At 43.8% G+C, this 22102-nt stretch overlaps 1 protein-coding gene and 1 long non-coding RNA gene across 5 annotated transcripts in view; one reads left to right on the forward strand and one right to left on the reverse strand.

Moving 5' to 3' along the window:
- Positions 1-218: 218 nt before the first annotated feature.
- Positions 219-22102, reverse strand: part of LOC308056985 — a 153529-nt gene continuing 131645 nt past the window's right edge. Inside the window, exons 1-4 of one of the 4 annotated variants that reach the window (XR_013925058.1) lie at positions 3524-4801; positions 3154-3284; positions 1750-1817; positions 219-1189 (exon numbers count right to left, since the gene is read on the reverse strand). This is a non-coding gene — a long non-coding RNA (uncharacterized lncRNA). Of the gene's footprint in view, positions 3285-3523; positions 4802-22102 lie in introns of those variants that run through there. The other 3 variants (XR_013925057.1, XR_013925059.1, XR_013925056.1) reach the window with 3 other exon arrangements.
- Positions 13541-22102, forward strand: part of RIGI (RNA sensor RIG-I) — a gene marked incomplete at its 5' end in the record, with an annotated part of 28175 nt that continues 19613 nt past the window's right edge. Inside the window, 2 exon segments of the mRNA XM_080372621.1 lie at positions 13541-13639; positions 15178-15330. Of these exon segments, the coding sequence (XP_080228747.1) occupies positions 13541-13639; positions 15178-15330 (252 nt within the window).

Consider the following 22102-nt stretch of genomic DNA (forward strand, 5'->3'; position numbering starts at 1 on the left):
ACCTTCAGAATGCCTCCTCCAGTTACATGTGTTTAAGCTTTACTGAAGTAGGAACATTAAACAGAAACCCAACAGAACAACTCAAGGTATAATTTATTCCTTAGATAACATGGTAATACCTGAGAGAAAATTAACTATTTATTTTACAAATGCTTTTTGTATTTGTAAAGAATGGCTCTTTATCTTCCTTTTGTGTAAAGAATATTTGTAAAGAATGGCTCTTTATCTTCCTTTTGTGTCCCTATTATTTTCTTCCTTTCACATCTTTTGTGGTCAAAATTTCTCAAGCTCTAAAGCAAATACTATATATAAGCCAGTACAGCTCATATTTGTCCTCAGCTTCCCCTGAAGCCCAGAAACTTCAGGGCAGCAAGACACAACATAATGCTTGATATTACATGACCCACTTGGGGCATGGGTCAGCTGGGGAAGGTGCAGCTGATTTTCAGACAATGACAGCCCTAAACACTGGACTGTATGTATAAATATATATATTTATATGTATAAATATGTATATAGAAATATGTATAAAAGCTCAAGGAAAGGAGCACAAAAGTAATTGCTCCCCGCTCTTGCCACAGAATAATGCTAATGAGCTTGGAAAAGCAGGCAGGAGAAGACACAGTGGCTAAAGCAGAAAGGATTATCATGAAGATCTGCCTCTAAATGAGTGAAAACTTGCCTTCTCTTACAAATATGAACTCTACTACACCTGACAGCTTTGACTAATCCAACCTACTGTGTAGAGGTAACTGGACTCTATGGAAATACACCAAGTATTTTTCCCACCAGGATTTTGTGAGTGTACATTTTCCCCAGCAATGATCTGCTCCTTCTGATGAAGGTTTTACAAAGAGTAACCCCCAACTTTTGTTTTATTTTTGTTTTGTATTTGTTTAGGGATGGAATCCTCTTTTACTCTGTTACAGTTTGATATCAACAGAATATTCAGTGGGGTACGGGTATGCTTTCCAAATTTCTCAGAAAAGACATGCACACCTGGTTATGTGCGAGAAGCATTGGTCAATTTGTTCAGTTTCAGATTAGTACATATGTAAAATGAGTTTGGAGGCTGAAGCTTAATAACAAATTTTCTGGAGCTGCTACGAAGTGCAGGTACCTTCATGTACCAAGTGAGGACCTTCAGGTACTTCCTTGCTCTTTGAAGGAATAAACATCTGGGCATATTCTGGAAGGCAAAAGTTGCAACCAAATCCAACTCCAAAATGAAACCTTACCATTTCAGTGTTTACTATTTCAATTATTATTTACATACTTTACTCAGACCACAAGAATACAAGAAGTCTAATGTAATCTCCTTCAGTAAAAGTTTAGTTATAATCTGTTCATCTCTGTGCAAGATACAGAGGAAAATGCAGAACACATTTTTCAAAGCTATTTAAATGAGTAATGTTTTACCATATTTTATTTGTCTCTTCAAACAAGTGATGCTAAGACAGACTAACACAGATCTGGATTTTTTTCTAATGCTGCTTGTTTTAATTACTTCAAACCATATTTTCTTCTCTATTTCTTTTCAACACTAACTACAGTAGTGGATTCCAGCCATTTTTAACAGTTGCATTAAAGAAAGAGCGTGCAACAGGCATGGCTCTGTAATGGGAAGAAGGTTGACCATTCATCATCAGCAACTTATTTTGTCCCATGCGCTCACTTCAGGTTCCCAAATAGAACAAAACACCCAAATCCCACTGAAATCCAGTGGGAATAGGGCACCCACAAAATTACCTTGAAAGTCCTTTTTGTAATTACCATTTTTAGCAGTGAGAGGTGCTTGCTTTGCAAACTGGCCTCATCTGGGAGAAAAAAAAAAAAAGAAAAGAAAAAGACGAAAGGGGGAGATTGTCAATCAGTAGTAGTGCTGCACCATGATGTGTGCTAGACAAGTAATGTTGCCTCACAAATCACATGTGCACCATACCACACCTACTCAAAGTAAACCAGGCTACAAATTACTCAAACCCAGCAAAACACCCATTAATTGAACTGGTTTTGTGACAGCAAGCTCCTTCAATGGCTACTGGGTACACTAAGGACATACCATGCTTATATGACCACTATGAAGCAAAACTGTGGTTTGCATTGCAAACCTGCCAGCATGAGTAGGTTACTCAGCTATGTACTATTATGTCAGCTGTTTTACAGCATAACTGAACAGACCTGCTGCTGTATGATTTCAAAGGAATATTTTCATTTTGTAATCCCTCAGTGTCAAGCTGTTAAGAAACATGATAAAAGAATGTCTCTGCTTTACTATGCTGTCAAGGACATCAATGTAATTATTGTCTTTGTAACCAGCAGTGAGAAAATCTAACACTACTCCAGTCCCACAGCAAACTTTAGTAGCATTAAAATGCTAACGTTGCTTTTCTTCTCACTGGTTGTTGCTGGGAAAATACCTTACTCTGTGTACACTACTTGGACAACGAAATTTAGCTTTGTGTATACTAAGAAGAGTACTCCTTGAAACAGTGAAGCATGATATATGCTTTTGCTTCAAGAAACAGGTTTTATATTGTGCCATTGAGAGAAACACATATCAAAAAGTTGAACAGATCTTGGCAGCTACACTTAACCCCCATGATAAAGACAGGATATGTATATACTAACAAGCACCAAGACAGTTCAGGTCCTTACATGGCAAACTCTTTATGTATTACAGACAAAAATCAGTAGGGTTGTTTTTTTTTCCTCTATGGTGTCTGGAAAATTCTTGAGCATGCACGCAGCGCTGAGGCAAATCCCTCAGTGGGAGGGAGGATTGTTTCCTTCAGCAGCAGTATTACTTCTGATGCTATTGCATCTTTGTTTCCAAGAGGCTGAGCACCTACATCTCACCTTAATCTCAGCTGGAATTGTACTTATTCCATAAGGCTGATAATTGAGTATTTCTTGAATATTCAACCAGATGCAAAATGGCTTGCTTTTCACACATGGAAAAAACATACAGTTTCCCTGTCCTATTTATTTTTTAGATCCCAATCATCCTCACACAACTTTCATATTACCTCCAGTTTTAAAATAGGAACCTATGACATAATTAACGCCTGAAGATAAATGTCCATATTTTGCACTCTCTGCCATTTTAGTGGCTTCCAGCCTTCATGTCTGTGAACAGGCGTAAGGTACTACCTGTTGGATTGCCTGTGCTGCCACAGGTAGCTTATGGCAGTGGTAGAAGAGCTTTGCTTTGCTAATTCATGATCTACCAATTTAACCATCTTCTTGTGATATAAGCCAACAAGGAATGCAGTGCACAGCAGCTGTCAAAAGAAAAAAAAATCAAAAGATGAGGCTATGATGTCTAAAAAGGTTTGTAAATTATGTATCTCTTCTGACAAAACTGTAGTTACTCTTGCTAAAGTTTGGTATCCTTCTGACTATTCCTAGTCACTTCCTCCTCAGTTTTTGTTGAAATAACAGAAGATAAAATTTGATGAACATACTGTTCTTTGTGTTTCTGGGTAAAGGGTCGTGCAGAATTACATTCAGTGATACCTACCTTTTGCCCATCAACTGTGGAAAAGTCACATCAAATATTTTGCAAAGACATTGTCCTATTTTTGAGACTCCAAGTGAGAATAAACACGCCACATCTCTTGAAGAAGGCCAATGTGGAAGATCTGTGATTTCAGGTTCTGTTCCACTTCAGCTCTGTGTCATCACTTCTCTTTTTTCAAATGAACAACACTGGCGAAATCAGAGAATGACACAGACATAAAGTAGGCATAACAAAACAACAAATTGGGTTCACAGTCTTGACTTTACCAGAACAATTAACAAAGTCAATTAAATTTCAAATTAGGATCTTTTGTGATACATGCAAAACTACGCCTATGTCTTCATCTGTGTTCAGAGATGCAGAGAGGATTCCAAATCAGACACAAGGAAAGTATCAGACACAAGAGAGATCCCACATTTTCCAATCCTGAAATTGCTTTGTAAAGTACTGCAAGCTTTAAGAAAAAAACCCTATATATTCCTAATTTGTCTTTTATTTACTTTAGATGCTTGAGTGACTCATCAGCTCCTGGTTTACCTCTGATGATCATTTCTCTAAGTCAAAGTTGTTTTGATAAGATTATGAAGCTCAGCCTGACTTCATTGGACCTTACAAGAAATGAATGACAAAAGCCAGCCTAGACGAAGATGAGACAAAACTGATCTTCATTTCTTGCATTTGCAGCTTCTTCATATACTAGGTTAAGATGCAGAGTAAGATGATAAAACATAAGCAAAAAGATGGATACAGCAGCTGAAGTAACAAGACATTGCTTGATCATTTCTTTCACTTTGTCTGCTCTACCCTACAAAAATAGGTGATTGTTATTTCATTTCTTCTTTGGATGTTAACCTACAAAAATGCTATTTATTTTTTCAGGATGGGACATAAATGGAATAGAATTTGGTTATGGGTATAGGGGATATTTTTAAGTGAGTTTTTTGGCATCTCCATAGATAAAATTTTGTCTTGAGAAACCTGTCCTGCAAGCTTTCACTGGGGAGGGGTTGCCCCATAGAGACATGCTGTCGTGGTTTAACCCTGGCCCCTGGCCAGCAACCCAGCACCACGCAGTCAGTTGCTCACTCCCCTCACTCAGAGGGATGGGGGGGAGAGTCAGAAAAGAAATGTAAAAGTCAAGGGTCGAGATAAGAACAATTTAATAATTTAAACAGAATAAAGAGCTAAGAACAACAACAATAACAATAGCAATAATAATAACAACAAAATGGAAAGGTGGGTGAAAAGGGTAAAGCAAAATCCACACACCCAAGCAAAGCAGAGAAGGAATCCATTCACCACTCCCCATGGGCAGGCAGGTGTTCGGCCATCCCCAGGGAAGCCGGGCTCCGTCACGTGTAACGGTTACTTGGGAAGACAAACGCCATAATGCCAGATGTCCCCCCCTTCCTTCTTCTTCCCCCAGTTTATATACTCAGCATGGCATCATATGGTATGGAATATCCCTTTGGCTAGTTCAGGTCACCTGTCCTGGCTGTGTCCCCTCCCAGTTTCCCGTGTTCCCTCCCAGTTTCCTGTGTCCCGTCCCCCCGCCCCCCCCCCCCCCCCATCATCCCCGCCCCCCCCTCGCTGGCAGGGCCCAAGGAACTGAAAAGTCCTTGATTTAGTATAAACATCACCCAGCAACAACTCAAACCATCAGTGTGCTGTCAGCATTGTTCTCACATCAGAACCAAAACACAGCACTGCACCAGCCACTAGGAAGAAAATTAACTCTATCCCAGGTGAAACAGGACACCTGCTTTTTCAGAGCCTATGGTCAACCTGAGAGAGACGTATGATAGATTAGTCTTGCAGGTGAATGTGTTATAAATTTTAATAACACTGAAATGAAGAATAAAAACCCCACTGGAAGTAAGGAACCTTTTTTTTTAACAATAAGATCAAATAGAAGCGTTTACCAAGAGAAGAGATGGATTACTCATTACTCTGAAGTCTTTAAACAAAGTTGGATGTCTCCCTCAAAAGTGATGTTTGTAGTTTAAATAAAAAGTATTTGACTTGAAGGGAAAGTAAGTGGTTGGAAAAGGTGGAAAGCCTACACTTTACAGGATGTCCGACCAGGTCAGCTTAACAGTCAGTTCTGGCCTTTGCATCAAGAGCATATATAGTAGCCTTACATACACTAAGATCATCAGTGAAATACAAGCCTCTTGGTTAATTCATGAGCTGAGGTGGAGCAGTGCTCCAGCTGACCAAGCACTAGAAGTCTTAGGAAGAACAAAATGAGCCAAGCTCTGAATTTTGGCTAGGACAGTAAGTGAAATAATTCCTGTTTGGGTTTTAAATACTGGCATCCCCTCAAGAGGCAATCCTGATGGTTTATGTCTCACCTAATCAATTAAGCATTAATCATTTAAGTCTCATGTCAGTGCCTCCATTTGATCAGATCTGGTCACCACTGGGGATAGGGAGATAGGATTCCATAGAGAAGATGTTTTCTCAAATATGACTTGTTGTAACATGAAAGATGGAGAGGTACAGAGTTAAGTGTGTCCTCTCAGTACTTTCTTTCCACCAAGGTAAGTGGCAGGCAGCCACATTTTGGTTCAACACAGGAAAACGCCTTTTTTCCAGAGTTGTTAAGTCTGTGAATTGCTCCTGCTTTGGGGTCTCAGCAAAGGGAAAGGAAAGGACATTTTCTCTTATGGGATCAAATTATATAGAAATGCTGATAACAAAAGCTTTTAGCAGCATTCCATTATTTGTTAATTTGTAACTGAGGAAGATGCCACTTAGAAAATGGAAATTTTTTCAAGAAATGCTTCCTTTCAGTGTCTGCTCAGCACTAACCTGAAGAAAACCCCACAGTACCAGAAACCAGACAAAAGACAAATTACAAGGTTGCTGAGCGGCTTGTTTTTCCAGATGGCCAACCCACAGCTACAGTTCACAGGCACATAAAGTCTAACTCATACAGTGAAAGCAAGCCCTATAATGTCACCAACTCAATTTAGTATTAAAAAAACCAATACAAAATGTGTTCCTCAAATTATTTCAAAGTTTGAAAAGTGCTCTTTGAAAAGTGGTCTAATGCCATACCTTTTCCTCCCATAGAAAATACAGACCAGAAGACAGAGTTTACTCATTCAGAAAAAATAGGTTAAATTATATATGGGATATATTTTTCAAAGGAAGGCTGTGCTAGCTCTTCTGTGTGCTGAGCCTGTGTGAAGGTTTACTGACATGCTTGTCCTTGTGTTACATTTTGTTGAACAAATGGACATGGATTACAGTTTCCAGAGCATACAGTTTTTGGTAGATGCAGACAATGTAATTTCAGCTGGGAAACCTCCAATTGTATCATAGTTTTCTGTAGTACAGCATGAATGGACACACTGTAGAATTCGGCTTGCTGCTGCTTTTTGTTTGTATACCACCTCTGGAAACTGTACAACCATGTGGCAAGAGACAGATGCTGCCCCAGAGAAATTACATTTTGAATGCATGGAGCCACTGAGGTTGTGAAAAAGGCATATGATGTTATCAAAGAAGTCCAGAAACCAGCCACACAGAAACATTCAGGAAGTAACCACAGGCCTCAAGTCTAAAAAAAAGGCAAAATCAAGTTCTAAGAGTTTTCAGAAGTTATCATGTAAGATGAAATACGAGGTTGGTTTAGCCCAGCATCCTGTCTCCAGCAGAGACTAGTACCATTTCCTCGGAAGGTGCAAGGCCCTCATATTAAGTTCTGTGACCCATTCAGATCTCTAACTGATAGAGATTAGACAGATCTGAAGCACGGCATTCACATCTCTTCCAAAATTTGCATCAGCCTTAAATATTGCCATGTTAGAGAATTTAATTATCCTACAGATGTCCAGTTCTACACTGAACCCATGAATGTCAGAAAACTTCACAAAATTGTCTGAGCACAGCTGGCATTAACCTCAAAGCAGTGCTTGCACTTCAGGTCAAATTTTGTTGTCAGACACACAGATGAAGGGCTTACACTTTAGGGTTTGAGATACTTGCAGGTATCTCAGCAGGCTTTTTCCCAGTTGTACTCTGTAAGGTTTTCTTTCATCTGAATCCAAATCCTACAGTTTTCATAATGATGTTTTACATAATTTTCAGTGTAAAATAAGATAAAATTATTCCCCATTTTTCAGTCCTGTAGGCCAACTGACAGAAGAACATGGCCATATTTTTTTCTGGAACAGCTATTTTTACACTGCTGGAGACAAACAGCATGCTCTTGTGTTTTTTTAGAAGTATTTTACAAGCAAACGCCTAGAACTACATTTGATAGACCACTACGTCCAAGCTTTGTAAGACACTAGAAGAATAGGTTAAGAAGTGTAAGATACATTAAGAATGACAAGAACTGCTGAAAATAAACAGAAATTTTCCTTTGTCAAAAAGAAATTTCATTTAGCACTAAAGAAAGAGAAGTAAATAGCTGCACATCAAACATCAGACTCAATCATACACACCACTTACAGCCACTAACTGCTGCACCTTTTGATAATTATGAAGTCAGCACAGATTTTCCCTTAAACCAGAACCAAAATACTTTACAGGTCTTCACACAGGGTATAGTTTAATGTATTCAATGCCAACAACAGCAGGAATTACATCCATCAAGGTTGGCCTCCCCTTTCAAGCCCCTTCCCTCAATCTACTCCTTTCCAACCCCATCCCTCAATTCTAGTGTACCCTGGGGGCTGCAAAGTAGACCCTGCCTGAAAAGGAGGGAGCTCCAAGGTCCTCAGCACAGAAAAGTGCCTGAGGAGGATGCACACACCATCCTGGCTCCAGCCCTGACAGCTTGCCTCTCCCCACCTACAGCTCCCACTTGCGCCACACTCCTCTCCTGACACATCACAATGTCATGCCTCAGACCCTATGGTGAATCCTAAGTGTTGATATAGGCTGGTGCAGACAAAGGCATTTGCACTTCCCCTTGCCTCAGCACACATCCTAATGATAAACACTAGGTTTTAGTCTCCAAGGCCTTTGAACCAAGATGCTCACCAAACTGTACGTTTTACTGTTTTTTCAAAGAGAAAGAAAATCCTGACAAGCAGGTAATTTATGCAGGCCCCATCCAAGTATAGCTTTTTTTGTGGCAGCTCTGATGCTAGTTGTGATGATGTTCAGTTTTTTAGAGTGAAAACGTGAGTGCCAAATATTTGCCGACATTGAGGTGCTTGGTTTGTCACTGAGTTTAATGCTATCAAAGTTCTTGCTTTGGTTGGCAGTCTGAACCAGCAATGAGCTTTTAATAGCAGCATCTCTCCTTAATAGACTAGCTAATTACACAGCTGTGCCAAGTGCAGCAATAAGCACACACCTTGACAGCAGTTGCATTATACGCTTCTTCAGCACTCTACCACAATCACATTTTTCTAACTTTTTCGCCCAATTATGCTTCTTTCCTCTGTCACATATCCCCTAAGGAATTCATTTATTTATCCTCTGTCACGGCTCTGAGTGTTCAGCAAAAGGACTGTCTGCCACAACGAATATGCTTAACTGCTATTGCCCTAACACCCAGTTTAGATTTTGCTTCAGTAGCAATGTGACAAAATGGAATTTTTTGCATAGCAGCCTTGTGGCTTACATACCAGTCCAGTGTGGGCCTTGTCATGTTAAGAGTGCATGTGACAAGCAGCCAGCGCTAGAGGGGAAGACAGCCCTCCCGTTGAGTCACGATGTTCAGAGAGGATCACCTTGCTTTCTCAACTCCTTCTCAGAGTGGAGTCTAGGTGCTGCTAGATCCAATCCTAGTCTCGGACCTGGTCAACAGTTTTAAGTCTGAAGGATTAAATATACACCCACTTATTGGAGTTAATTTGCCTGTCGGGGCCCAGGTTTAGGACTTTGAGAGTCAATGTTTGCCTGTCACAGTCCAGTTAAGGACTTTCACTGAAACAGTTTCACAAAGTTGAAAAAATAGATGATTTGTTAAGGTAACAGATATAACAAATTTGGAATTGCCATTGGAAAATACAGTTCTTGCAAAAATTGAGCTCAAGTTAGGAGTACAACAATTCTGTTAGCAATATTTTCCCGGGTAATATCTGACACAGTCAGAGGAGCAAATCTTACTAAAGAGGCATCCCTGCTTGGGGAGGAAAGAGGCCCAGGCCCATTGACCTGTCCCGTAGATAGTTTTCATCCCCGAAGGAAAAAAAAACCAACTCTAAAATTCCAGATTTTATACTTGTGGCGAGGTGGGATTAAATCAACTATTTTGTGCTGATTGGCCCTTACACAAGGTACTGACTCCAGAAGGTCAGTTGGGCCCGATGATTCAGTGTGGAACAGGGAGGATTCGGTACAGGCAGATTTATAGCACAGATTTACAGTTACAGATGTGAGGGAGTCTTCCCGGCCTTCATTGAAGCAATACCAGGCTGCGAGGCCCCCGCCTTGCCCTGGGTGACACCCAGTCGTCTTGCTTATTAAACTGTACCCGTTATCTGGTTTGTGAGAAAGGCATGCTGCTCAGGTCAAACTCCCAGCTCCACTTGGACCTGACTAGTCGTTCATTGCTAGGTCAGGTTGGGGGTGGGGTGAGGGGGGCAGGGAGCACACCACCACAGCCCTGGTTTGTTTTTTTTTTCTCCCCATCAAAACCTAATTACCTTATAGTGAATAAAAGGTGATAGCTTAAGAACATTTCTGCAGTGTGCTACGAACAGCCTTAAAAGGGTTTTTTTAAAGTGAAATGATGCAAGTAGAAACTGCTTCTGTGGTTGATTTATGAATTATCTTCACAACAATAAAACTGTGTATCAATACTAATAGTAATAAGCAATAGAAATACAAGTCTATATTACTTGCAGTGGTATTGTTGTGAAGTAATACAATGGTAATATAAGTAATAACAAGCAATAGAATTGTAACTCAGTATTATTTGTAGTGATATCATTATGTAGTAAGCTATTAGTTTTTCAGAGATGTGTTGCCTAAGCAATATACTTTATAGTCTCTTTTTCCTTAGCACTGTACGAATCCTTCCAGTAACCAGGAGAAGGCACTCCTTTTATCAGTGGCAGCTGAAATGAATTCTGAATTGAGAAGAGTTTCAGGGACAGGCAGGAAACAACAAAAGCAAGTGCTGGATCCACCTCCATCCTTGGAGGGCATTGATCTCTTACTGGGTAAAGCCCCGGGCAACCTATCTGGCCACATGGCAAAGCCTTCTCTGGGCAGGGGGTTGGAGTGGAGACCTCCCATGGTCCTTGCCAGCCCGCTTGTCCAGTGGTCCTATGACCACAAAGGGAAGAAATGTCATGCCTCACAGTTTAACCCACACGTTCCCCTTCCCACAGGGTAACACACTCTAATGCTGGCGTTAATAGGTGATCGGCGTGCCTTGTCAAACGGCAAATTTATAAAAAGGACAAGTAGCAAAGGGAAATAACAATTTGAGTGTGAATCTTTCTATTTGCATTGGGTTGTGTGACTTCTGTGTGTTGAACAAGAGGAATTAGAGCTCTGAAAAATATGTCTTTCACGTGTTACGAGACAGATGTATTTGTTAGGATACAAATACTGATTTCACTAATGCCTGTAACTCACAGTGACTCTCTTGCTGTGAAGTGATAACCCAGTGTGATAAGCAAGGAACAGGACTACATGTTTTCATACATTCATGTTCATGTGGAATAACCTGATCTTCCTTTACTCTGCTCACTCACCTGTGATACAGTATACTGCTTTTTATTGCAAGCCTTCATTTCCATTATTTCATTGATGCTCTTTATAAAATTATTCCTTTTTCGTTTTCTTGTATATTGTCTATCCATAAAAATTACTATTCTAATTCAGCAAATTGGTCATATTAGTTATTTCAGAGTAAATAAGGAAAATATCATCCTTCTAAATCCTATTGGCTTTATTGAGAGAAGACCTCAAGTAGGACTAACTAATAAGCGTATTTGAGAGATTGATTTCTGACATCATAGGACACAATGACTGAACAGACATCACAGGGTCATGGTCAGAAATAACAGAGGGGTCTCTGAACAGAGCTGGTTGCTGCATCTCTCATAGAGAGTGACTTTGTGGTAAATATTTTTAAAATTTTGTGGTAAAGTTAAATATTACTGCTTCCTTATATCCTGTCCGTGAATCCTGCTCTATGGCCTGATATCCATACTGCCGGCTTGTGAAAAGGTGATGAGATGGTGGAATGTAGCTTGTACATCCTTCTCCATCTGCTGTTCCTCCCCCAGCTCCATTTCTGAGGGAGGTTTGGGGACCAGGTACTCTCAGAAAGTGTCCTCTTGAATGCAGGTGTAAGCTAGGGACAACCACAAGCTGCTATCTGAAACTTTTTACAAGCAAGCATTAAAACCAGTTTTAAAATGTCTATGCCTGGCCTAATTTCCAGCTTCCCTGTCTATCTTCAGATATGGCAGCTGAAACTTAACGTTTCGTCTTATGATCAGAGACCTGGGCCACAAAACACAGAAACCTCAGTTTGCCTCTGGGGAGAGATTAGAGTAGTAGGCAGCTGTTTTCCTCTCTCTGATAGCCCAGACAAAGGGCCATAAAGTTCACTAGGGAGCTTTGCAAAAGCGTTTGGCATGGCTTGTCATGCAAACCTGATGCCAGACAGTGTGAGCCAGAGCACCATGTGGGTTGCAGTGACAGGGTGAACAATGGGTAGCAGCTCTTCCACGGGTAATTGGATTTCCCTTCTGTAACTCAAGAACATATTAATAAGAAAACCCAGGAATTTCAGAGGCCTTCTTTCCATCATAGTCATCTTTTGTAAAAAGGCTGCTTGTGGGCTGATGCCTCTGTTTAAGGATTACATTGGATCCAAACAGAGGAGCAGGGCTGCTGAGGGACAAGGGGATGTGGCAGCAAGTAAGGTTCCTGTGGGAGCCAGAGTGCCCTTTTCCCCACCTGGCTTTTTACATGCATCCCCACCTTGCTCCCCAGGGATCCTCCGTTCCTCCCACACCCTCAACACTTTGCAACATGCACGTGTTCCTGCTTTCCATGCCTAATGCTGGTGAAAGTGAAGTACCCAGGAACAAGAGTTTCTTTTGCACTGAGACCCATAAGACCTCTTTGACGGTCCTGAGTGCATAATATGATATGTATAGTAAGTAGTTAAGAAACATCAACTACGTATATCAATACAAAATTAATTAGATCTGTAGTCCCTCACGTTTTGTGTGGAAGACTTGTACTCACCTGTGTACTCACCTGAGAAATGTTTTAACATGTTATGCTGTAACTCCCTCTGGTGATCAAGACTTGCATCAGACCTGAAAGTCAACTTAATAGCCTTCTGAGCAGTTTTTTTTTCTACAGAATGAACCTAAAGTCATCTTTTAAACTGCCCATTTTCATAAGTTACTCAGTAACAGCCCACTATGCAAAGAATAATTAATTAATGTTTAATTAATAATTAACTAAATGCAATCATTAAATAGCAAGTAATGTCATGTGAGATCAGATGCTAGATTCCATTGTGGCAGAAGAGCATAAAGGTTTTGCTGGAAGACAACACGCGAAGCGGGCTGCAATTCCTAATCCTTTCATTACTGCAGAGTGCACAGACATTCTTCAAAATACGATGCAGCACCTGGGCTAGGTGCATTGCCAAGTATCTAATGTCTCTTTGGCAGCCTCTGCTTGCAGGATCATTCAGTCCGTGAGACATAACAACGGTTAAGTTTTGCGGCTGAGTGCTTGATCGAGGCAGACAGGAGGGTTCCCAGAGCCAGGGAGACCAGAGGGGAAGAGCCAGCACCAGGAGCTGGCAGCTATTGCAAACCAGGCTGACATGGCTTGGGCCTTGCCAGGAGCAACCGCGCAGATGGAGCAGGCCCTGGGCAGCGTGCTGGCAGGGCAGGCAAACAGGGATGGCAGCAGCAGCCAGTGCGTGGCATGGCCGCTGGCGTGGGAGGACCCTGCACCCTGCCTGCAGGCCCACAGCCCAGGGATCTGCTCTAGGTCTCTGCCAATACGGCGGGCACTTGCCTCTGAGTCAAAAGCAATGTTTCTACAAAGGAAGCCCCTGAGATGTCTGATGTGTCCACCCAGATGGAACCAGTAAGGAAGGAGACTTCAGTACAGGCAGCAGGTCGCCATGAGTGCCCTGATCCTTCTCCTGAAGAAAAGGTAAGTACCTGCACAAGGTGTGCACAGGCTGATGATCTGTTACGTTAGGTGTCCAAGTTGCAGGAGATGGTTAAAAGGCTGCACAGTATTAGAGAGGCCAAGACAGAAACAGAGAGGTGGTTTCAGGACCCTGCTCCTATAGTGGGCAGCACAGAGAATGGGTCACCTTGGACCCTGGTGACCCACAACGGCAGGACTCTGCTTCACTCTCTACCCTCTAGCATCACAACCAAGAACAGATATGAAGCTTTAACACCTACAGACACCACAAGGTCTGCGTGGAGAAACTACACTACACACTACAATTACAACAAACAGAAACATCGGGTGGTCATAGTAGGTGACTGTTAAGGGGCACTGAGGCACCCATCTGCTGGACAGACTAGAAAGTACATGAGGTACGTTGCCTTCCAGGAGCTAAGGTCTGAGATGTTGCTGAAAGGGTACCACAGCTTGCAAGGGCACAGGCTACTGTCCTCTGATACTCTTCCACATGGGCACGAATGACACTGCAAGCCAGAACTGGGGCAGAATCAAGGAAGACTGTAAAGCCCCAGAGGTGTCAGTGAAAAGTTTTGGTGCCCAAGTTATTTTTTCCTCCGTTTTACTGGTAAGAGGAAAGGGTGCAGCCAGAAACAGACATGTAACACATCAATTTCTGCCTTCATAGCTGGTGCCGTTGTGAGAGGTTTGGGTCTATGACAATGGGATATTTTTTTACCATAGTTTTTTAGGGAGGGATGGGATTTATCTGCCTAGAAGAGGCAAGGGAATATCTGGCAGCAGGCTGGCCAGCTTTGTGAAGAGGGCTTTAAACTGAAGGATGTGGGGTGAAGGATCCAAAATGGCAATGCTTACACCATCACATTCAGCTGGGGAATAAACCAGGCCAACCAGAGCAGTGACATGCTTTCCTTAGCTGCCTCCCAAGATGAGTACCAGAAGGCCAGTTCCCTCAGGGTTGTGTGTGGCTATGGTGGATCCTCTTTTGCCCCTCCTGGGAAACCTGCATGCTCAATTACCTTTCTGAAATGCCTATACACCAACATGTACCCAGCACAGGGAATAAACAAGAAAAATAAGAGTTCTATGTGCGGTCCCAGGGCCATTGCAGTCAGGGAGACACAGTGGAATCACTCCCATGACTGGAATGCTGTCATGGATGGCTATGCAGTTTTTAGGAAATTCAGGCCAGCAAGGAGAGGTAGTGGAGTTGCTCTTTATGTGAGGGAGCAAATGGATTGCATCAAGCTCTGCCTAGGAGTGGATGCCGAATGAGTTGAGAGCTTATGGGTAAGGATTAACGGGCAGGCCAACATGGGGGATACTGTTGTGGGTTTACTACAGGCCACCTGATCAGGAAGAGGAAGTCCATGAAGCCTCCTACAGACACGTAATCATGGAGCCTCATGATTACAGACTCTTGTCCTCAAGGAGGACTGCCACCATCCTGATATCTGCTGGAAAGACAACACAGCTAGGCACACACAGTCCAGGAGGTTCCTGCAGAGAGCATTGATGGTAATTTTTTGACACAGGTGGTGGAGAAGCCAACAAGGCCAGATGTGCTCCTAGACCTTGTACTCACAAATAAGGAAGGGCTGGTTGGGCATGTGAAGGTTGGAGGCAACCTTGGCTGCACTGACCATAAGATGGTGGAGTTCAGGATCCTGTGTGGAAGAAGCAGGACAGTAAGTAGGACTGCAGCCTTTGATTTCAGGAGAGCTAACTTTGGCCTCTTCAAGGACCTACTTGGAGGAATTCCATGGGTTAGGACTCTAGAAGGTAAGGGAGTCCAAGAGAGCTGGCTAATATTCAAGCATCACTTCCTCCATGCTCAAGACAGGTGCATCCTTGTGAGTAGGAAATTGAGCAAAGGGGACAGCAGACCTGCATGGATGGGCAGGGAGCTTCTGGCAAACCTGAAACAGAAGAAGGAAGCTTATGGGATGGGGAAAAAGGCACAGTACACTTGTGAAGAATATGGGGATGTTGTCAGAACATGCAGGGAGGTGATGGGGAAGGCTAAGGTCCATTTGGAATTAAAGCCGACAAGGGAGGTCAAGAACAAAAAGGGTTTCTTCAAGTACTAGGGAAATCGTGGGCCCACTACTGAATCAGGTGGGTGCCCTGGTGACGAGAGACACAGTGAAGGCAGTGTTACTCACTGCCTTCTTTACTTCAGTCTTCACTGCCAGGACCAGCCCTCAGGTTTCTCAGGCTCTGGAGGCAGGAGAGGAAGTCTGGAGAAAGGAAGATATTCCCTTTATCTAGGAGGATCAGGTTAGGGATCATTTAGGCAAACCTGATACCAACCATGGTCCTGACAGGATGCACCCCTGACTGCCGAGGATGCTGACAGATGCTATTACTAAGCCATACTCAATCAACTTTGAAAGGTCAGGGAGGACAGAGGAGGTGCCTGAGGGCTGCAGGGAAGCCACTGTCACTCCAGTCTTCAAAAAGGGCAGGAAGGGCCCGGGAAACTACAGGCTGGTCAGCTTCATCTCCATCCCTGGAAAGGTGATGGAACAGCCCATCCTGGAGTTCATCTCCAGGCATGGAGAGGAAAAGAAGGTTATCAGGTAGAGGCAACATGGGTTCACCAAGAGGAAAACATGCCGACCAATCTGACAGCCTTCTAGGATGGAATGACTGGCTCAGTAGACGAGGGGAGAGCGGTGGACGTAGTCCACCCTGACCTCAGCAAGGCTTTTGACATTGTCTCCCACAATATCTTCATAGCAAAGCTCAGGCAGTGCGGGTTAGATGCGTGGGCAGTGAGGTGCTTTGGGAACTGGCCGAATGGCAGAGCTCAGAGGGTTGTGATCAGCAACACGGCTGCTCTGGAGGCCTGTAGCCAGTGGTGCTCCCCAGGGGTCAGTGCTGTGTCCTGTTCAATTTATTCATCCGTGACCTGGATGAAGGGACCGAGTGTACCCTCAGCAAGCTGCTGCTGATACAAACCTGGAGGGAGTGGCTGACAGAGCAGGAGGCTGCACTGCCATTCAGCGAGACCTGGACAGGCCAGAGAGTTGGGCGCAGAGGAACCTCAGGAGATTCAGCAAAGGCAAGCGTAGGGTCCTGCACTTAGGAAGGAACAACCCGATGCACCAGCACAGGCTGGGGCTGACCTGCTGGAAGGCAGCTCTGCGGAGCAGGACCCAGGAGTGCAGGTGGACAGCGAGGTGCCCATGGGCCAGCAGTGTGCCCTGGTGGGCAATAGAGCCAGTGGGATCCCGGGGGCATTGGGAGCAGCATGGCCAGCGGGTGGAGGGAGGGGATCCTGCCCCTCTACCCTGCCCTGATGGGGGTGAGGCCCCATCTGGAGTGCTGTGCCCAGTGCTGGGCTCCCCAGTTCAGGAGGGACAGGGAAGTAGTGGAGAGGGTCCAGCGGAGGGGTACGAAGATGATGAGGGGACTGGAGCATCTGCCTCATGAGGACAGGCTGGGAGAGTTGGGCCCTTTTAGCCTGGAGGGGATCTCATCAATGACTGCAAATACCTTAAGGGTGAGTGCCAAGAGGATGGGGCCGGGCTCTCTTCAGAGATGTCCAGTGACTGGACAAGGGGCAGTGGGCACAAACTGCAGCACAGTAAGTTCCACCTGAAAATGAGGAAAAGCATCTTTACTTTGAGGGTGCCGGAGCACTGGAACAGGCTGCCCAGAGAGGTTGTGTTGTCTCCATCTCTGGAGACACTCAGAAACTACCTGGATGCAATTCTGGACAGCCTGTTCTATGAGAACCTGCTTTAGCAGGGAGATGGACTAGATGATCTCCAGAGGTACCTTCCAGCCCTGAGCTTTCTGTGCTTTCTTTAATTATTCAAAACCACATTTGATTTTATGAATTATATGAAATTATTTAATCAAGATGGATATTTTTCCCATTTTGAGCAGTGTGGAAAAGACTTGTGGAGCTTACTGAACCCCTTATATTACTCCATTATGTCTTGGGTTGTAAATTTCCCTGTACACTACTACAATATTGTCATATTTCATCTACAAAGGGAAAATATTACCAATATTTCTTTCTGATTCAATATTTAATTCTTATTCCCATCCTTTATTAAGGTTTTCATTGGTCATACTCACAATGTATTAGTGATTTTCCTCAGGGTTTTGTTGCTGTCTAAGATCTAGTTGGGAAAAAAGAAACCCAAGTATTCTGATTTCAGGCCTGATTCTGACCTCAGTTCCAACGAGAAAAGGCAAGGTACTAAAATACTGTGGGGCAGACCCTCACCTCTTAATGGAACTTTACCAGGGATATCTGGAGGAAAAAAGATATCAGGAGAGGGTTAATTTTGAAAGGTGGCAGCTTCAGAAAAGTCCTGGAAAGACTGGAGTTCTGAGCAAGAATATTCAGCATCTGACAACTAGAAGATATTAAGTAATATTAAGTAATAAGCAGATATTAAGCAGAAATCTCAGTTTCTGAAGAACAGCCATGATGGTGCGTTTGGTTAGAAGTTTTACTTTGAGGTCTGCTCTAGGCTTGTTTCTTTCCTATTAAGTAACATTAGCCAGTACTATATTTTAATGCGTTTCTCTTTATGGACTTCGTGCTGAGCTGCAGACGGCGCTGAAGGCTTGGAGACAGGAGGTGAGCGCCATCGCCTGCCGGTTCCGGCTGGCTGCAGCTGGCTGCGCTGGTTGTAAGGATTCCTTCACCTGCGGAGCAGGGGGTGTTTCGTCTACGCTAGTACTCAAAATTTTTCTTCCATGATTAAGTTACAGAGTTCTTAGTTGCGACTGGTTGTGTTACACACGAAAATGGCCGTGAAGGGGTGTAATTTCAACACAAAGGATTTAAGTCTGTTGCCTTTTCATTTTCCTCCATAACATACCCCTGTAACTAGTGAAAATGTCTCTTAGGTAGGATGCTTTGACATGTGTCTTGTGAATACTTTGCTTTGGGCATGTTAAGTCATCCTTTTTGGTGGAATCATTTGTGTGAGCTACGTCTTGTGCTCATAAGCTGTTATAGGACTAGAGACACAAAGCTGTGTCCTCCCTCGCGTTCAGCATCAGCATTCAGCATTCAGCGGTCGCTGCACTTGCAAGCTGCTTCTGTTGTTCCAAATACAGGAAAAGGTGCAGGTGTGTATGTGTGAGTATTTAAAAAGCTCCCACAAATACCGGTGCTTATTTTGTGTTTTTAACTGTTGGCCAGTTAGTGTCTCCATCAAATATTGGGAATTTTTTTAAGTGCTTAGATGACTCAGTCAAGCAAAGGGAAAGTGTTAATGGGTTGTGAAAAAGATTGTATTTAATAGCACTTTTTAAACTGCATTTTAAAAAAATGTTTCTTTTTACTGAAGCATGGAACAATTTATTTGCAGTGGAAGGCTTGCATATGCTTTAGGGATGAGGGGTGATCTTTTGGTGAAGACTTTCCAAGACGATTCAGTAAATTTTTTACTTAACTTTCTGATATTTTAGAAACCACCAGGGTTCAGAAATGTGGTTAAATATGTGCTCAATGGGCACCTGTGGCTGCGCTAAAGACCATTGTGCGCAGACACACACACACACACACACACTGTGTAGGTCCCTGCAGCAACTATCCTTACACACTCAGTCTACCCAGTAAATGTCTTTGGCCTGATATTCCCTTCCTCTCACTTTTCCCCTCTGAAATAATCAACCTGCCCCATTCATGCTTTCCTCCCCTGCCCCCATCTTGCTGATTTAGCACCCTTATTTGCTGACTGTGTACCCATGCCAAGCAACACCGGTAAATCAGCATTTCCCCCCTCTCAACATCTTCTGCCATCTGTCACCCTCAGGCTCCCCAGTAGTCTCCTTCCACAACTGTTCTCTGGCAGTTTCTCCCATTACTGCCTTACTACTCCAGGGACAGGTCAGGCTTGGCCAAACACTTTCTCATCACCTCTTTGCCACGCCTGGCAGTTTTCTTTGCTTATGCTCCCATCAGTTTAATTTCTGGCTAAGGCTGGCCATCAGCCTCAGGACCACTTCTGGTGCTCTACTCTCTGCCATGTATCCAGTTGCTTGGTGGTCCTGGGGAAATTCTACAGCTGGCAACCTGCAGAAAGTTGGACCTACAAAATCTAAAGCTGAGAACCACAGCCACAGGCTCTGCTCTGAAAATGGCAGAAAAATGTGACTCATGGACCACAGCAGCAGCATTCCCACCATGAGCCACCGGACTGCACTCTAAAGTAGGATATTTGGTAGGTCACTTGGGTATCCTTCCAAGTGCCACAAGCGTTTTAGAGGCAAAACCTGACACTTTTCCTACAGCCTGGCCTAGAAAGATCTCCAGGAAACTGCTCAGCACCACGAGTTGCAGCAGTGTGAGCAGATTAAGGCATTCCTAGTGCCATGGCTTGTTCTCACATGACACAATGCAGCACCCTCCTATCCACTGCAACCCACCACTTGTACCGCAGCACCCAAACACTGATTGCAAGAGCAGCATAAAACAGCCACCATGGACATGGGTGTGAAAGATTCAACAGGCCACAGCTCACTCTACCACTGCCCTGCAAACACAACACAGGTAGACACAAGGCTGGGAGAGCCACCTGCTCTCACTAGGTGCATCTCCAGCGTGGTGTGACTGGTCCCTACTCACTGCCTGGAACCACCCCCCTCAGTAGGTGTCATCCCACCTCCTGTATGCAGGTGCTTTCTCCCTGTGCCAGCTTTGTTTCAGAGCAGTGCATCAGTCTGGAAGACTGGACAAGTGACAGGCAAGGAGTTTGTTTCCCTTGTGCTCTCAGATGAAGCACAGGACTGTGTTTCTGTGGTGCAGGGTGTTTCCTACCCATCTGCAGCAATGATTTTTGAGTCCCTAAACACACTCTCTCTGTGCTAGACAGAGCTTGAGTCCTAAAATCGCTTGTCACTGGTAGAGTGAAAGCTGTAAAAGGCACTTGAAAAGTGAAGTCAGCTGCTGAGCATGAACTGGTCTCTACTGTGTCTGTTACTGGCCCATCTGGTAGCTGCACCCTGCAGGGTGAGCTGTGTGACTAGCCTGAAGGCTGAGATTTCCACCCTGTTACAAGGAAATTAAACCCTAAGGGATCTTCTTGTTGCAGCAGACTGGATCAACGAAACCAAAAGTGATCCCTGGTAAGTCAAAGTAGGTTGTTTGACAGATCATTTAGCTGCAAATTAACCAACTTCACTTATTTGATAGAAGTGAACAGGAACAATTGGTGTCCTTCCTTTCCATACCAAATAAGGAGCTGGAAGGTATAATGTCAAACCAGAATCCCAGACTCATTACTGAACTAATTCTTTGATTGTGCATATGATTTATTTATTTTGAACTATTTATGTCCTCTTGAGGTGTGGATGTGGTACTTGGGCGTATGCACAGAGCTAAAGGGGAGGGTGGCCTGTGTCTCTGCCTGGAAATACTGGCTTTGCAGGTGGTTGGAGGGAGAATAATAATTTGGGGGGTTGTGGAGGAGAAAGTTTGCATTCTTTGTTTTAGGAAATCTGGGCTTTTCTGGGAGGGCACAATGCATGATCAAGAGGAAAAAATTAATGTACCTCTATGCTTATTTTAATATTAAACTCAACAGTTGTTATTTCTGTTCTTCTGTAATTGAGGGCTGATGCGCCTTTCTCTGCATCCTGGTTCCAGCTGTGATAGAATTAGGTTTTTTTCCTAGTAGCTGGTGCAGTGCCGTGTTTTGGATTTGGTGTGAGAACAATTCTGACAGCACACTGATGGTTTCAGTGGTTGCTGGGTGATGTTTATACTCAGTCAAGGACTTTTCAATTCCTTGGGCCCTGCCAGCGAGAGGGCTGGAGGAGCACGGGAAATGGGGAGGGGACACAGCCAGGGCAGGTGACATGAACCAGCCAGAGCGATATTCCATACCATGGGACATCATGCTGAATGTATAAATCAGGAGGGGCTTGCCAGGGCCAGCTGGTTTCTGCTGGAGGACTGGCTGGGCATTGGTCAGCAGGTAGTGAGTAATTGTGCTGTGCATCACTCCCCACCCACTCCCCTTCCCTTTGGGTTTTATTCCTCTCCCCTTCTCCCTCATTGTTGTTGTAATTGGTGTCGTCGTTACTATTATTATTATTACTGTTTTAATTTTATTTTATTTCAATTCTTAAATTGTTCTTAGCCCTCAAGTTTTATGTTCCTCCTTCCTGATTCTACTCTCAATCCCTCTGGGGGCAGGGGGGAGGGAAGTGAGTAAGGGGTACTTAGTTGCCTGCTGGGGTTAAACCATGACACTGGAGGCTGAGCTCAAGCACAGCGTGGTTGAGGAGCTCCTGCTTTGTTCACAGCACTGGAGGGACATACAAAGAACAGAGAAGTGACTGATGCTGCCGTTTAGGGCTTATTCACCTGTCTTTTTCTTGCCATAGAAACTGTCCTCTCCCAGCTGTTTGATGTTTCCCCAGCTAGGGGTGGATAACCTTCAGCTGACTGTGGCATTTCCCTGGTTCATTTCACTGCGTAGG

Source organism: Falco punctatus, assembly GCF_963210335.1.
Source record: "Falco punctatus genome assembly, chromosome: Z".
Lineage (NCBI taxonomy): Eukaryota > Metazoa > Chordata > Aves > Falconiformes > Falconidae > Falco > Falco punctatus.